Raw genomic sequence first — 16,079 nt, 5'->3', positions numbered from 1 at the left:
CATATATATGTATATATATATATATATATATATATATATATATATATATATAATTGGTTTTTTTCTTACCATCCTGAAGATAGAGCTACAACCACCCTCCAGACAACCCCACCTATCGGCTAAGAAGGGAAACTGAGAAATTTTTGAATTCCAACAGAAACAATTGTTTAATTTTCCATTAATATCCTTTTTTATTTTTTTCCTCTCTTACATCTCTACCATTTTTGAAACCAAGTATTTTTCATGCACCAGCTTATTGAGGACTAGGATATCTGAATGTATATTACAGTTTTGTTGTGTATTCTTTTTATTTTTACTTTTTTCTTCATATATTTTATATATATATTTATTTTATATATATTTTTTCTCTCACCTATCTATTTTTCTGGATTCTCTTTCTCTCTTTTTTCCTGCTAACATCCAACCTTTATTAATTCCTATTTCACTCTTCCTATAATTTTTTACTTATATTTTCTCACCTTCTTCCTCATAAACAGCACATCCTATATCATTTCTGTTCTCTCTGTCCACCATTTGAAATTGTAAACCCTTTTGCAAATTTACTATTTATATTATAGACAATAATTGAACACATCTCTTCTGTTTGTTGTGGAAAAACTGTAGACATTTTAATAGAAGCTATTTGATTTAAGGCTGTATATTGTTTGCATGGGGTGCTGTTAATATTGGTCTTCCCCTTAAAGGCAAGGTACCAGAAACCTCAGGGACATAATAAGTCTACAGGGTAGAAACTGTACTGCCTCAGATCCACACTGCTAGATGAAAACACATACAAACAATATGAAGAAAAAACAAGGGAACAAAGAGCCCCAAACATATCAAGATGTTCCGATAATAGAATCCATTAACAACACAGTAGAGGAAATGTCAGAAAAGGAGTTCAGAATGTACATAGTTAAACTGATCTGTTACATAAAGGATGATGAAAGGAGTGAAATCAGAGATAAATTTAAGGAGGTTTTATTAAGATCATTTCAATAAATAGAGATTCTGAAAAGTCAAGCAGAAATCCTCAAAACGAAGGAATCAATAAACCAAATTAAAAATTCAATAGAAAGTACCAACAACAGACTAGACCACTTGGAAGAGAGAACCTCAGGCATGAAAACAAAATATATTTTCTTGAAAATAAAGTTGACCACACAGAAAAGGTGATAAGAAACCATGAAGAGAACTTACAAGAATTATGAGATAATATCAAAAGACCAAATTTAAGATTTATCAGGATAGATGAAGGCATGGAGGTATAAATCAAAGGAATCACATCTTTTCAATGAAATATCAGAAAATTTCCCAAACCTGAAGAATGAAATGGAAAATCAAATATAAGAGGCTTGCAGGATCCCAAATGTACAAAATCATAACAGACCTACATGAAGGCACATTATAATGAAAACGGCTAAAATATAGAATGAGGATAGAATTTTAAAGACTCCAAGATAAAAATGTCAAATACATATAGGAGGAAACAAATTGGGATCTCAGCTGATTTCTCCACCCAGACCCTCAAAGGTAGGAGGTCCTGGAACAACATGTATCAAGCTCTGAAAGAAAATGTATGCCAACCAAGAACTTTATATCCAGCAAAATTAAGCTTTATATTTAAAGATGAAATAAAAACCTTCCATGATAAACAAAAGTTGAAAGAATTAACAACTAGAAAGCCTGCACTAATGAACATTTTCAACAAAATATTCCATGAGGAGAAAATGAAAAAAAAAATTTTTTAAGTGAAAATCAGCAAAGGGAGGAATTACACTGAAGGAATAGTCAATCAAATAAGAAACAAAGTCAAATTAAAAACCAGAAATAAACCAAAACGACCAGGAATATAAATCATATCACAATAATTACCTTGAATGTTAATAGCCCAAACTCATCAATCAAAAGACATAAACTGGCAGATTGGATTAAAAAACAAGACCCAACAATATTCTGTCTCCAAAAGACTCACATCACAGGCAAAGATATCCACAGACTGAATGTGAAAGGATTGGAAAAAAATCACTCACATGGATCACATAAACAAGCAGGGGTTTCCATTCTCATATCAGATAAAGTGGACTTTGAGCTAAAGTAATTCAGAAGGGACAAAGAAAGACATTTCATACTGCTTAAGGGAATTATAAATCAGCAAGACATAACACTCATAAATATTTATGCCCCAAACAATGGAGCATCTATGTACATCAAACAAACCCTTTTCAATTTTAAGAAACAAATATACCCCAACACAACAATATTGGGTGACTTTCACATACCTCTCTCACTATTGAATAGATCTTCAAACAAAAGCTAAACAAAGAAACTATAGAACTAAATAATGCAATCAATAACTTAGACTTAACAGACAGATATAGAATATTTCATCCATCAATGAGCAAATACACGTTCTTCTCAGAGGCAATGGATCCTTAGAAGTAGACCATATCTTCTTTTTAACTTTATTTATTTTTATATGGTGCTAAGGATCAAACTCAGTGCCCCGAACATTCTAAGCAAGCGCTCTACTACCGAGCTACAACCCCTAAAGCTAAGCAAAATAAGCCAATCTCAAGAAACCAAAGGCCAATGTTTTCTCAGATATGCAGATGCTAATTCACAATGGAGGGGATAGGGAAGAGTAGAAGTACTTTGGATTAGACAGAGGGGAATAAAGGGAGAGGAGGAAGTATGCAGAAAGGAAGGATAGTAGAATGAATCCGACATTATTACCCTATGTGAATATGTCATTAGATGACCAGTGTGATTCTACATGATGTACAACCAGAAGAATGAGAAGTTATATTCCATTTATGTATGATGTGTCAAAATACATTCTACTGTCATGTGTAACTAATTAGAACAAATAAAAATAAATAAATTTTTAAAAAGAAATGAACTCAAAATTTTAAATACTTATAAGCAAAAGAATGATAAAACACCTCAGAGAAAAAAGTAGGTCTTATCCTAATCAATTATGTGGTACAATATTATTCATGAATGTAGAGTTTTAAAAACTTGTTTTATTTTCTGATTTTTTCTGTAGCCTCCAGAAGTACAACTTACAGAAGAAGAAGAAATAATCAAATCAAGTCTAGTGGAAAGTGAGCCATTGCCGCCTGAAATTCTCGAAGTCATTCTTTCTGAATGGTGGCTTAAAGAACCATTCCGGTAACTTAATATAGAGAGAATTATGCATTTATTGATTTTTGCTTCCTTTATTCCTAAAGGTAAATTGTAGCACAACAGAAATTTGAGAATTTTCTCTCTTATATTGGTGTAAATTCTCACTTGAGCTGCACGTGGGGAAAAGCATCAGTGGCATTTTTGAAAAATAATGATGCCAGGATCCCTCCTCAAACAATCAAATCAAAATGCCAGGGAATGAGAATGGGACCTGGGCTTTGGTATTGTTTTAAGTGCTTCCCACATGATTCTAGTGCACAGTTGTAGTTGTGAACCCATCTTCTAAGCCCATGTACCCCAGCGATGTGCTGGCCTCTTTCCCTGTGGCCTTTTATCAATTACAGTTAAGACCTCTTCCCCACTGTCCAGAGTATTATCCCTTTACCAAAAGCCAGACAGGACTGATCTCCAGGTCGCCAGACTTCAAAACTTCATCTGAATTTCCAAACCAGAATCTCTTGCCTTAATATCCACCAGAAGAGAATGAAATGACATTCACAATACTGATTATAACATACGCATATTTGCAATTTACTGTGTACCCAGGGACTGTTCGACTATATTTTATTCAAGTTAATTTACTTAATCCTTACAATAATTCTAAGGCACAGAAACTTTTATCATCTCATATTGGAAATAAGAAAACTGAATCTTGGAGAAATTAGATAACTGGTTAACTCCATTGTTCCTCTTAGGTCTCTAAACACTCTTTCACCTTGTCCCTGAATTAAATGAGTGAGTGGGATTATTAATCATCAAATTTTTTTCAAATTTCTTGTTCCTTAAATTAGATCAATAGTTATAGGAAACAGGCAGGTTATCTGCAGGCATATAAGCATTATTTAGTTCCTGATCTCATACAATACATTAAAATATTTATCTCAACATATAGGGGTATATGTAGATAGAGATAGAAACTGAAACTTTTAAAGTATAAAACCCTAAATAAAAAGCTGAGTATTATGCAACCATTAAAATATATTATAATGAAAATTTTATAATAGCATACGATGTTAAGTTTAAAAAGAAGATGCAGCTGGGCATGGGGCTCACACCTATAATCCCAGTGGTTCAGAAGGCTGAAACAGAAGGATGGCGTGCTTGAAACCAGCCTCGACAACTTAGGGAGGCCCTATGCAACTCAGTAAGACCCTGTCCCAAAATAAATAATAGAAAAAGGTCTGGGGATATGGCTTAGTGGTTAAGCACCTCTGAGTTCAATCCCTGGTCCCCCAAAAAAAAGGGGGGGAGGAAGAAGAAGAAGGAAGAGGAGGCAGTGAGGATGAAGAAGAAAGCAAAACTATATATAATCTATTAGAGAGATGGACTCATGAGGAACCAACTGGAAAGAAAGAAACTGGCAGTAACCTCTGGGATTATGGATAATTTTGCCTTTTCTCATGTATTCCTCTCTTTTCCAACTTGTGTACAGTAAAATTTGTTGCTCTTATAATCAGGAAATAAAACATTGTAGACATGCTATTGCATTAGTCCTGGAGAGCTACACTAAGGGCTTAACTAAGTAGTAATAGCAGAAATGGCAATATGAATGCAGAGAAGGTGAGCCAGGACTTGGCCGTTATATGTGAGGAGCAGGAAGGAGGTAGAAACCTAAATGTCTCTTACATTTGGCACATGAGGACTGGTGAGTCTGAGGAGAAGTAGCTTGCAAGGATAATAGTGAGTATAACTTTTTATGTATAAATCATACATCATTTCTGAAGGGCATTTGGATAAAGAAACTAGGCAGTTCTAAGAAAAATCTGAATCAAAACTCAGAAGAAAGTTGGGGTGTAGAGGCAAAGACTTGAAAATCATTGACAAAGAAGTGATAACAGAGCACATAGGAATGGAATCGCTTCTCCTACAAGAGACTAGACTGGAGGCATCTCTGAAGAAAAGGACACACATATTATGGCCAATATGTACAAAGTTGCCTACTTAATAGAAAATGAAAATTAACATTTTAGAATTAGCATCTTTTTAAATATTTTTTGAGTTATAGATGGACACAATACCTTTATTTTATTTTTATGTGGTGCTGAAGATCAAACCTAGTGCCTCATACATGCTAGGCAAATGCCCTACCACTGAGCTACAACCCCAGCCCTTAGGATTAACATCTTTGAAGGCTGGAATTGTCAATCATTCCTAAAAGTTCTGTTATATTAAGTTCTGTTATATTAATAACTTTATGTATTTAAATTTAAATACTTAAAACAAATTTTAGATAAACAAGATAAGCAAATTCTCCCTTCCAAAAGGGACCAATATTGACTTTCTCAACTAAAAAAAGCCAATTTCTCAAAGCCTGATTGTTTTATAAGTACTCCCTAAGGAAAAGTGTGTTCACTTTCCAGTAATTTCCATGATCCCTGAAGTTTCATTATACTTGGGCAAATTTGACGACCCTTTTTGAATATAATCATCTTACACGTAAAAGCCAGGATAAATATAGCAATAATCATCATTAGTGACAAGGACATTCAGGAAGGAAGGTCTGAATTGTCTCATCAGAAGAAGAAAAACTGTAAGAGTTGAGGGTTTCTGTCAATGGTGAGCTAGCCAAGCATGCTCCTTCTATAATAAAGGTGGCATATTTATCAGGCTGGGCACTCCTCCCAGGAAGAGAACTTATCTTTTCCTATGGTTTTATTACATCTTTTAGTAAACTTGTAATTAATAGTAATCGTCAGCAAACTGATTGGATATAATTTTATATCATAGATATAAGCAGAAGATATTATTATTTCAACACAATTTTATGTATTTTAAAGAAGTACCATGTATACAAGTAGAAATATTAAAAGAAATAAGACAATACGATAAATTTGTTAAACTATTTATTATGCACCTGATATAAAGTTGAGATTTATCAATATATTTTAAAGTTTATAATGTATAGAAATTGACAATATATAATATATATTAAAATCTATATATAATATTCTAAGTCAATAAAGTAAAGTATGAAGATTTCCACCTAGCTCCACAGGTTTTATACTGGATGGTTTCCCACGGTATCCTGAAGAGGCCTTGTTTCTAGGGGACCATGGATTTTTCCCAGATACTGCTGTTTTTATACAAGTTGATGATCAAGATATTTTTGATCGCCTCCTTCCCTCCAAAGTCGAAAAGTGGAAGCAGAAACAAAAGAAGAAATTGGAAAGGAAAAAACTCATCAAAGACATGAAGACAAAAATCAGAGTATGTATTCAGTACAAATGCATAGGAATAAATCTTATAAAATAGAATAATATCTTATAAAATATTGAGCATCTATGTAAATTATAAAGTGGTCTTCATAAAAATGTAGTTTTTTAAAATTTTAATATCATAGTAAGCATGAAAACACTTTCATTAAATATTACGATTCCTTATAATAAGAATTAAGAATTATTCAAGGCTTTTATTTGGGGGGGGGGTACTGGGGATTGAACTCAGGGGCACTTGACCCACTGAGCCATATCCACAGCCCATTTTTTAATTTTATTTAGAGACAGGGTCTCACTGAGTTGCTTAGCACCTCACCATTGCTGGGTTTGGCTTTGAACTTGCGACCCTCCTGTCTCAGCCTCCTGAGCTGCAGGTCAAGGCACTTTTCATATTTAACACTTTAATGCTTTTCTCTCTCCAAGGCAAAACAAGGTAAAATCATTTGAAAAGCATTGACAAAGAAGTGATAACAAAACACGTAGGAATGGAATTGTTTCTCCTTCTGGTTTCCCTCTTCCAGATTCAGAAGCAACCTAGACATCACATGCTCTGAGAACTTTAGGGACTCAGGCAGGAAAGCGGATTTCAGGAGCTAGTTCATAACCTCCTGCATTTTCTCTTTCCTTTTCACTCCCCCTAACTCTACCCTGGTTCAGATCCTTCCTGGTTAACACCAGCGCTCCTTTCTGACTTCATCTCTGCACCCATGAGGCCATCCTTCCAGAAACTTCCAGACTAAGTTTCCTAAGACTCTATTTTGAGCAAGTCATTCTCTCAGGGCCTGAACTTCCCCTCTTCTTCTTGCCCTTGTCCTTGTTTTTTCTCGGCTGGAACAAATGCAGATCCTTCTCTTCAGAGCTGTCCTGCCGTATGCTCCTCCATTCCTCATCTGGAAGTTTCTTAAACCATCCTAACACATTCTTGGTGAAGTTACATGAGTTAAACCCTCTGGATTTCTGTTAACTCACCTTACAGTCAGATAATACTGTGTTGATGGATTTAGAGCAGAAAAATGAAAGTATGTACTATAGTGGCCACTGGCAGCCATATAATGATTAGTGAAACGTCACTGACTGCTTATTTGAGAGAAGGGAACAGAGGAAAAGTAGATTCAGGACATGTAAGATGAATATACTTTTTAAAGGGACTCCAGTTTAAAGAGTCCTAAGCCAACTAGCCCCAAAACCTGAGGGGAACTGATTAGTTTTCATGTAAACCTTGGGAATGTGTGAGAGAATCCATTGCATTAGATTTAGAGGGCCCTAGAAAACCCCTGTGGCCATCTCCAGAATACAAATGCTTTCCTCACATGTACAAATGTATTTTTAGGGTCTCTTTTAGGACATCATATTTTATAGTAAGATAAATAATGACCAAACATTTTCAACAAATTGCCTACAAGAATATGTCTATTTTTCCATGTACAAAATTCGCTGTCACCAAAAAAAAAAAAATGCATAATAAATTTTGAAAAGGAGTTCTTAAATTTGAGGACAGGGTGACTGACCCTAAGTACTGTCTCCCTCTGGAGGAAAATAGCTGGTCAAGAGGCCCAGAAACATGGAAACAGCACAATTAGCGGCACTGCATGCTTTCCTGGAAAATTCCCCATCCTTCCACCCTAATATTATCTCCATCTTGGAAAAAAATATTAATACTTAAAGATATTATCATTTTTCTATTAAAAGTTTTAAATACTTCTTTAATAGGATGACAATATTGCCAAAAGAAGGGCTGAGCTTATTGCAGAGAAAGACAAAAGAAAAAAAGCAGAGGTAAGTAAATTAAATTGATAAAATTACACATCATTATTATTTTCCATTTGTTCTCTTTGTTTCTATTTATTTTTATTCCTCCTCCTCCTCCTTTTTCTCCTCCTCCTTCTTCTTCTGGTAACTATTTACAATGACCTTTTATTATATTTGTAATCAGAGAAAAAATGATTACTTCTTAAGAGCAAACCTCTAACAAAGCTTCAATTATCTAATTCTAAATGTTAGCATTGAACTATGCTTCTTTCGGTTTTTCATCTTTTTACATTTCACATTTCCAACCCATGCCACAGGGAGACAGGCTGGGGTTTGGGAATGAGGTTGCCCAGAGCCTATGGAGTTGAGCTGGAACTGAAATGTTGATTATCTCAGGCTCAGAATGGAGTGAGGGTAAGCCTGTGAACCCCTAAAGTCAGACATCTGTGCAGGATGCTCAGTACATCTTTTTCTGTCCATCTGCTGGGGTTTTTTTTTTTTTTTTTAAAGGATAAAGCTTAAAGGTCATGGATTTGTTTTATTTAGAAAGCAGATATTCCCAAGTTGACTTAGTGTTCTGATTGCTACAGTCAAGCAACTCAAGGATACAGGAGTCAAAGACAAGCTGAAATTAGAAACAAGCTATTTTATGAAAGAACTGAGGGTCATATTTACACAATCAGCTTCGAGTCATGCCTCTGACCAAGGCAAATGGTAGGAGAGCGCCGGCCTTTCTTTTCCTTCTGGTCTGAGACACCCTTATAACATCTTCTCAAGACTGACCTTCCTATAATCTGATTTCCACCTACATAAAAATGTTCAGCAGAACAGGGGAAGGAGAAAAGAGGAATAACAAAAAGTGTGACTTGCTACAAGTGCAGCCACACATGGGCCTGGTGTGGATATGCTGGATTTCTACACAATGGACTGAAGATAAAACGCACTGTAGCCATGGGCACACAACTGCAGAAGAGGAGCCCACACAGTGGGCTCTGTCAAAACAGAGTCAACCGAGAATATATACCAAACCATTAGACTGAGGGAGAGAAAGCAGTCTAAGAACAAGAAGCTTCCTCTTCATTATTTGCCTTGGCCTGACTGACTGCTTTCCTTCCTTCCTTCCATTAACAAATATTAATTGAGGTCTGTGCCTAATATTGCTTCAGATTATGACAAGTAAGCCATGAACAAAATTTACAGAAATCTCTGGCCTTGTTCCAGTGTTCATTCCCTCATCAAACATATCCTGAAAGCCTGCTCAGTCCAAGGTGTCATGTTAACATTCACAGTAAAGAAGACAGACATCCTAACCTGAATCAAGAACAGTTAACTACAGGAGGCCCTGGGGAATCCCCGTGATCCCCTGAAGAATCACTTTAAAAATCTCAGGAATGAATTACTGAAAGAGGCCAGATTTTGGAGCCGAGCAGACCTAAACTGGACCTACTGACTGTTCTTTGCTGGCTCTTCAGCAGTGACCTGTAGCTCTCAATTTATTGTTGTTTTGTTCTAGCAGTTTAACATTGAGCCTAGTGTTTTCATTGTAAAATGGGAAAAGTTAATAATTTTCAGCCACCCTAATTAATAATACTTTAATTAATACTTATTTTTAATTAATACTTCTTTGCTACTCTAGTTAAATATTTTTTGTTGTTGTTGTTGTTGTCAATGGACCTTTATTTAATTTAATTGTTTATATGTGGTTCTGAGTATCAAACCCAATGCCTCACACGTGCCAAGCAAGTGTTCTACCACTGAGCTACAACCCCAGCCCCTGAATCTTTTTTCTTAAGAATTAGTTTTCAGGATATATTTGACACATTCTTTTTTTTTTGGGGGGGGGGGGTATTGACACATTCTTAATTTATGATTTTTCCACTTGTTAACATTAGAATTGTATGATTTTTTTATTTTTCATTTAAAGATCCAATGTTCTATTTTATAGACTAAGATTTTGTAAGTTATCTCTCCTAAGGCTTATTCTATTGTAAAATTGGCTATGTACCCCACATGATTAATTTATACAGCAAACTTTTAGAACATAACTCTTGAGATTTTTTTATTAAAGATGAAAACTATGTATTGGCAATTTTTTTCCAATACCTTTAATGAAAATTTCATAAGATATGTCCTGCTACTACCTCAGACAACAAAACATTGAGTGAAATGCAGCACTTGAGGGATCACTTGGTGTGATTGTCATATTGGTTCATGTGACACCAGAGTTGAACCCATCCTGAATCCAGATATACTCTAGAGCTTGCTGTCCTGAGCAGAGATGGGGCGGGGGACAGGATTCTAACCTCTCTATCTCCTATTTGAGCTGCAGAATATGCAGTTCCATGAGTTGCCTTTTTAAAGCTAACTGGAGGATCACCTACAGGTAAAGCCCTTCCCAGTTTTGTCTTCTTGCCCTAAGCTAAAACCTTTGCCTTTATGTCTGATTTTTGAGCAGCCCATAAAACATTTTTAATGGGAGAAACCACGTCACCATCCCAAAGTGACTGCGGGCATTAATTTTATAGGAAAATATCGCCATCTCGTGGACCTTCAGTCTCAGAACGTGACTAAAGAATGTTCTGTAAGCCAAGCCCTGGCCTTTTTCTTCTCTGTTCCTCTCTTCAGTCCCTGCTCTCTTCTGTCCACCGGTTCTGATGCCCGGGTCCCTTCTATCAGGTGTTGAGTAGCCAGCAGAAGGAGAAAGCCAGGAAGAATAAGAGCCAGGGAGCAAGTAAGCACAATTGTGAGACTCCACCTGGGTGAGTAGTTAAAAGAGATACATATCCTAAGCATGGAGGGAAAGCCAAAGTCAGGGTCCAGAAGAGCTTGAAACAAGGTCCAGGACCAAGTAGCAGGCCCAGACCATCTCTGATACCTCCTAGGGAGGAGGCAGTATGTTTAGACCCAAAGGCTAAAGTTCAGTGGACACTTCAGAATGCATCAACAAACAAGGCTTGTGGGGGATATACAGGTTGGAGATTATGATTCAAGACATTGAAAACCATATAGTTCATAATAGTCCTCAAAATCCAGAATTAGAGGCAGCCTCATTCTCTCAATTTTAGATTTGATGATGAGATAAAAACCTTCCATGATAAACAAAGGTTAAAAGAATTAACAACTCAAAAGCTTGCTCTATAGAACATCCTTAGCAAAATGTTCCATGAAGAGGAATTGAAAAACAACAATGAAAATCAGCAAAGGGAGGTATTACACTAGATGAAAAACTAATCAAAGGAGAAACCAAGTCAAGTTTAAAAAAATTGGAAAAAAATATTAAGGGAATTATAAGAGAATGTGGTGATCCAAATAATTTACTCCTGTACCAGGGAAGCCCGTGAACTTGTTTGTTTTACTTCTCTGTCTTCATGTCTCCCTCTACCTCTCTTCTTTCTAATAACAAGCATTCTGGCTGTAGTCACCACCACTCTCCTGTCCCACTGCCTGCAGAATCAGCCTCCCCTTACCTTCTCTACTAACAGGAAGTTATCACACACTTCACCCTAAATCCAGTCCTGTGTTTCTCTGAGACTGTGCATCTTATTTTCAGTTTATCCCCTCTGTTTTCTTTATTTTTGGTTTCAGTATTGAGGATCAGGATCAGGACCTGTTTATTTTTATAGTTCCTATTTCCCTCCTGAGATTTCTAGTCTTTTAATTATTATAATAATAGTTTACTTCTACTCATTGATTATAATGATAATAACTGCTTTAAAGTTCTTATTAGGTAATTCTAACACCTGGACTGGATATTTGGTAATTGTCTTTATTCATGAGAATGTGTCACACTTTTGTAACCCTTCCTATTTTGAGAAATTTTAGATTATATTACACAATTGTAAATATTATATGTGGAGATTCTGGATTTAGTTATTTGCCTCCAAAGACAACTGGATACTTTTGTTTTAGCAGGAAAATAACTTGATAAAATTAAACATGTAAACTGCTGTGCCTGTAATGGGTGGCAGCTCAGTTTTTACAGTTGCTGAGCTGCGAATATATGCATGGTTCATGGCTCAACCTGAGGCTCAAACAATATTTACACATTGAATTTAAAATAGCATCCCCTCTCTGGCTCTCTCATCTCCAGGATTTACCCTCATTCTGCAATGGGCCTGGTTGTAACAGCTTCCCCTAGTTGCTTTGTCAGATAATGAACTTTCTATCAAAATTTTAGCGATATGAACCACCACAATTCTAAGACTGTCCTCTGGTAAATGTACAAAATCGGAAGAATTACCCTTGTTCGTGTGCTTCTGTCCTGTTCTGACTACTTTCCCAAATCTGCTTTTGATTACTCTCCAGAACATTTGAATGAATTAGAGTGAGTGAGAAGGAGAGAGAGTCGGTTTTGTCCACAGTTTATGGTTATCTGTTAGAGGTTAAATGAATTTATTTCTCCATAATGGAGGCAGCTCTCTGAGACCATGAAGTTTAGAATACATGTCTCCTATCATAATTACTAAGAGATACAAGATGTTAGGAAAAAGGCGGAGGGATCAGGGTGGGGGACAATGTCACAGGAAATCAAATTGCCACCTTTAGAAAAATGAAATCTTTTTTCTTTAGGAACAATTAACTTGTGTGTCTTCCAGATGATCTGCTGTGAAGATTTTTAGGATGTTAGCTTTTTCAAAAAATTAGCATTGTGTATTATGCTAGAGGTACTAACCAAAGCAATATGATAAATAAAAGAAATAGCATATAGGGCTAAGATGTAGCTTAGTGGTAAAGCCCTTACCCTGCATGCATGAGACTCATAACCAAAACTTATTTGCATATAATTTGATTCTAAGGGAGTAAACTATAGGTCACTTCTACCAGCCCCTCATGTTATAGTGACATTGGCCACCCCAAAGAAAAAAATGTAAACAATTTCTAAAGGAATTAAATAAAATGTCTAGAAGACATTAGATGCTATAGAACATTGCTCACAGAGAGCTACAATTGCTCTTAATTGGTCAACTTAATCTTTTTTTCATAAAAATAATCAACCAAGGTCACCATATTCTTTTTTTTAAAGAGAGAGAGAGAGAGAATTTTTAATATTTATTTTTTAGTTTTCGTAGGACACAACATCTTTGTATGTGGTGCTGAGGATTGAATCCAGGCTGCATGCATGCCAGGTGAGCGCGCTACTGCTTGAGCCACATCCCCAGCCCCAATCACCATATTCTTGATGGAAGTTATCAAGAAGAAGGAAAACTAGGACAAAAAAAAAGAAAAAAGAAGAAAAAAACCAATAGGTCATAAATAGATAACCCAGGAATATTAACCATTTAAAGAGTTCCAGTGGGCTGGTCTTGTCCTCTATGATGCGCCTCTATGATGTGCCGGCCAACTCCATGCGGCTCAAGTACCAGCACACTGGCACCATCCTGGACTGTGCCTTCTAGGATCCAACGCATGCCTGGAGTGGGGGATTAGATCATCAGTTGAAAATGCTTGATTTGAACACTGATCAAGAAAATTTTGCTGGAACCCATGATGCCCCTATCAGATGTGTTGAATACTGTCCAGAAGTGAATGTGATGGTTATTGGAAGTTGGGATCAAACAGTTAAATTGTGGGACCCCAGAACTCCTTGCAATGCTGGGACCTTCTCTCAGCCTGAAAAGGTGTATACCCTCTCAGTGTCTGGAGTCTGGCTGATTGTAGGTTCAGCGGGCCGCAGAGTGTTGGTGTGGGATTTACGGAACATGGGCTATGTGCTGCAGCGCAGGGAGTCCAGCCTGAAATACCAGACTCGCTGCATAAGAGCAATTCTTAACAAGCAGGGCTATGTATTAAGCTCTATTGAAGGCCCGGTGGCAGTTGAGTACTTGGACCCAAGCCCTGAAGTACAGAAGAAGTATGCTTTCAAATGTCACAGACTAAAAGAAAATAATATTGAGCAGATTTACCCAGTCAATGCCATTTCATTTCACAATATCCACAATACATTTGCCACAGGTGGTTCTGATGGATTTGTAAATATTTGGGATCCATTTAAAAAAAAACGACTGTGCCAGTTCCAGCGGTACCCTACCAGCATCGCATCACTTGCCTTCAGCAATGATGGGACTACACTTGCAATAGCATCATCATATATGTATGAAATGCATGACACAGAACATCCTGAAGATGGTATCTTCATTCGCCAAGTGACAGATGCAGAAACAAACCCCAAGTCACCATGTACTTGGCAAGATTTCACTTACTTAAGTGCCATGTTGATGATAATAAAACAATTCGTACTCCCCAATGGTGGATTTATTACTATTAACAAAGAAACCAGGGCAATATTAATTTTAATATTATAAGAACCTGAAAATAATGGAAAAGAGGGTTTTTTTCTTTTCTTTTTTTTTAAATGAACAATTTCCTAAATGCATGAGATGGTTTGATGGTTTGCTGCATTAAAGGTATTTGGGCAAACAAAAATAAATAAATAAATAAATAAAGAGTTCCAGTGTCCTCAGAAAACTCAAGAAGAAACTTGTATTTGCATAAAATTAGGATGCTCTGAAAAATCAAAGAGCAAAAAAGAATTCATGAGAACTCAAATAATTTAAGACAAAGATAAATGATAGATTAAAATGAAAAATCAAAGAAGTTTCTCAAGTATAGAACAAAAAACACAAGAGATAAGAAACATCAAAGAAAGAACTGACAATAGATAGAGTTAATCCAAAAGAGTCAACATCAATGCACATTCTAAAAGAGTGGAAACAAAATATGATATATCAAGGACTATGTAATGTTTTGAATAACCAACAATAAAAAATTTTAAAAAATAAATAAATAAATAAATAAAAGAGTGGAAATAGAAAATAAAAGAGGAAATATCAGAAGAGACATTTCCAATATTGAAGAGAGCAATGGGTCTTCAAATTGAAAGGGTTTACCGAATGCCAACCAGAATAAATGTAAAGGTATTAGACATACCCTCACATACCCTCATGAAATTTTTGATTGGCAATGATATAAACAAGATCTTAACTATTTCTAAAATTTAAAAAAGATGTCCACAGAGGAATGTGGATAAGCTTTATGTCAGACTTCTCACTAACAATATTGGATGATAGAAAACATAGACCACCTTTAAAATTCTAAGTTGAGATGATTTACAACCTGGAATTTTATACCTAGCCACACTATTTATAACATGGGAGAATGAAATGAAAGACTTTCATATATTTAAGATCTTTGAAAATTAGCTTTTCATATATTATATGAAAAAAGTAGCCAATTGATATGGTAGATAATGCTGCTTCTGCTCGCAAAACAAATAAACCCCCTAGAAATATGGGGGAGAGGAGAGAGATAAGAAAAGCATCATCCAAACATGGGATAAGTTAAAATGTGGCATAATTTTGAATAAGAATAAAAGTAATGTTTGACCTTGATACTAGAAACATTCTCCTTAGAATAGAATGTTTCTTTTTTATTTTTTATTATTTTTTCTGTTGTTGTTGTTGTTGTTTTAGTTATAAATGGACACAACACCTTTATTTATTTATTTTTATGTGGTGCTGAGAATAGAACCCAGGGCCTCACATGTGCTAGGCAAGTGCTCTTCCGCTGAGCCACAATCCCAGCTCCAAGAATGGAATATGTTGCTTTTTTAAACATTTTTTTTATATTTATTTTTTAGTTGTAACTGGACACAATACCTTATTTATTTCACTTTTTTATTTTTATGTAGTGCTGAGAATCAAGCCTAGGGTCTCGCACGTGTGAGGCGAACGCTCTACCACTGAGCCACAACCCCAGTCCCTGAAATACGTTTCTTAATAAGGAATTGCATTCAGGAGTAGAGTCCTTGGTAACTGGGTGGGCAGAGGTTTGGGGAAGTGAGGTGTCACAATAACCCCCAAGATCAAGATAACTTCCTAGTTTCTGACTGGAAGGCCGTACCTCAACTGAGACAAGGAATACTTGGGG

At 35.9% G+C, this 16,079-nt stretch overlaps 2 protein-coding genes across 3 annotated transcripts in view; both read left to right on the top strand.

The window, feature by feature from the left end:
* The window catches only part of Ak9 (adenylate kinase 9), a 127,348-nt gene that overhangs the window by 93,132 nt on the left and 18,137 nt on the right, over nt 1-16,079 (top strand). Inside the window, exons 27-29 of one of the 2 annotated variants that reach the window (XR_007342060.1) lie at nt 3,050-3,174; nt 6,236-6,396; nt 8,115-8,179. Coding sequence is in view for 1 of the 2 variants with exons in the window: in XM_048787325.1 (XP_048643282.1) it covers nt 3,050-3,174; nt 6,177-6,396; nt 8,115-8,180 (411 nt within the window). In the remaining variant the exon portion in view is untranslated. Of the gene's footprint in view, nt 1-3,049; nt 3,175-6,176; nt 6,397-8,114; nt 8,181-16,079 lie in introns of those variants that run through there. The other variant, XM_048787325.1, reaches the window with a different exon arrangement.
* LOC107151441 (mitotic checkpoint protein BUB3-like) lies at nt 12,728-14,822 on the top strand. The gene has a single exon (XM_048787410.1). It carries the CDS (start codon nt 13,595-13,597, stop codon nt 14,453-14,455), a length of 861 nt encoding a protein of 286 aa, XP_048643367.1. The 5' UTR covers nt 12,728-13,594; the 3' UTR covers nt 14,456-14,822.

This window comes from Marmota marmota, unplaced genomic scaffold (genome assembly GCF_001458135.2).
Source record: "Marmota marmota marmota unplaced genomic scaffold, marMar, whole genome shotgun sequence".
Lineage (NCBI taxonomy): Eukaryota > Metazoa > Chordata > Mammalia > Rodentia > Sciuridae > Marmota > Marmota marmota.
This window is presented reverse-complemented; position numbering and strand designations above follow the sequence as displayed.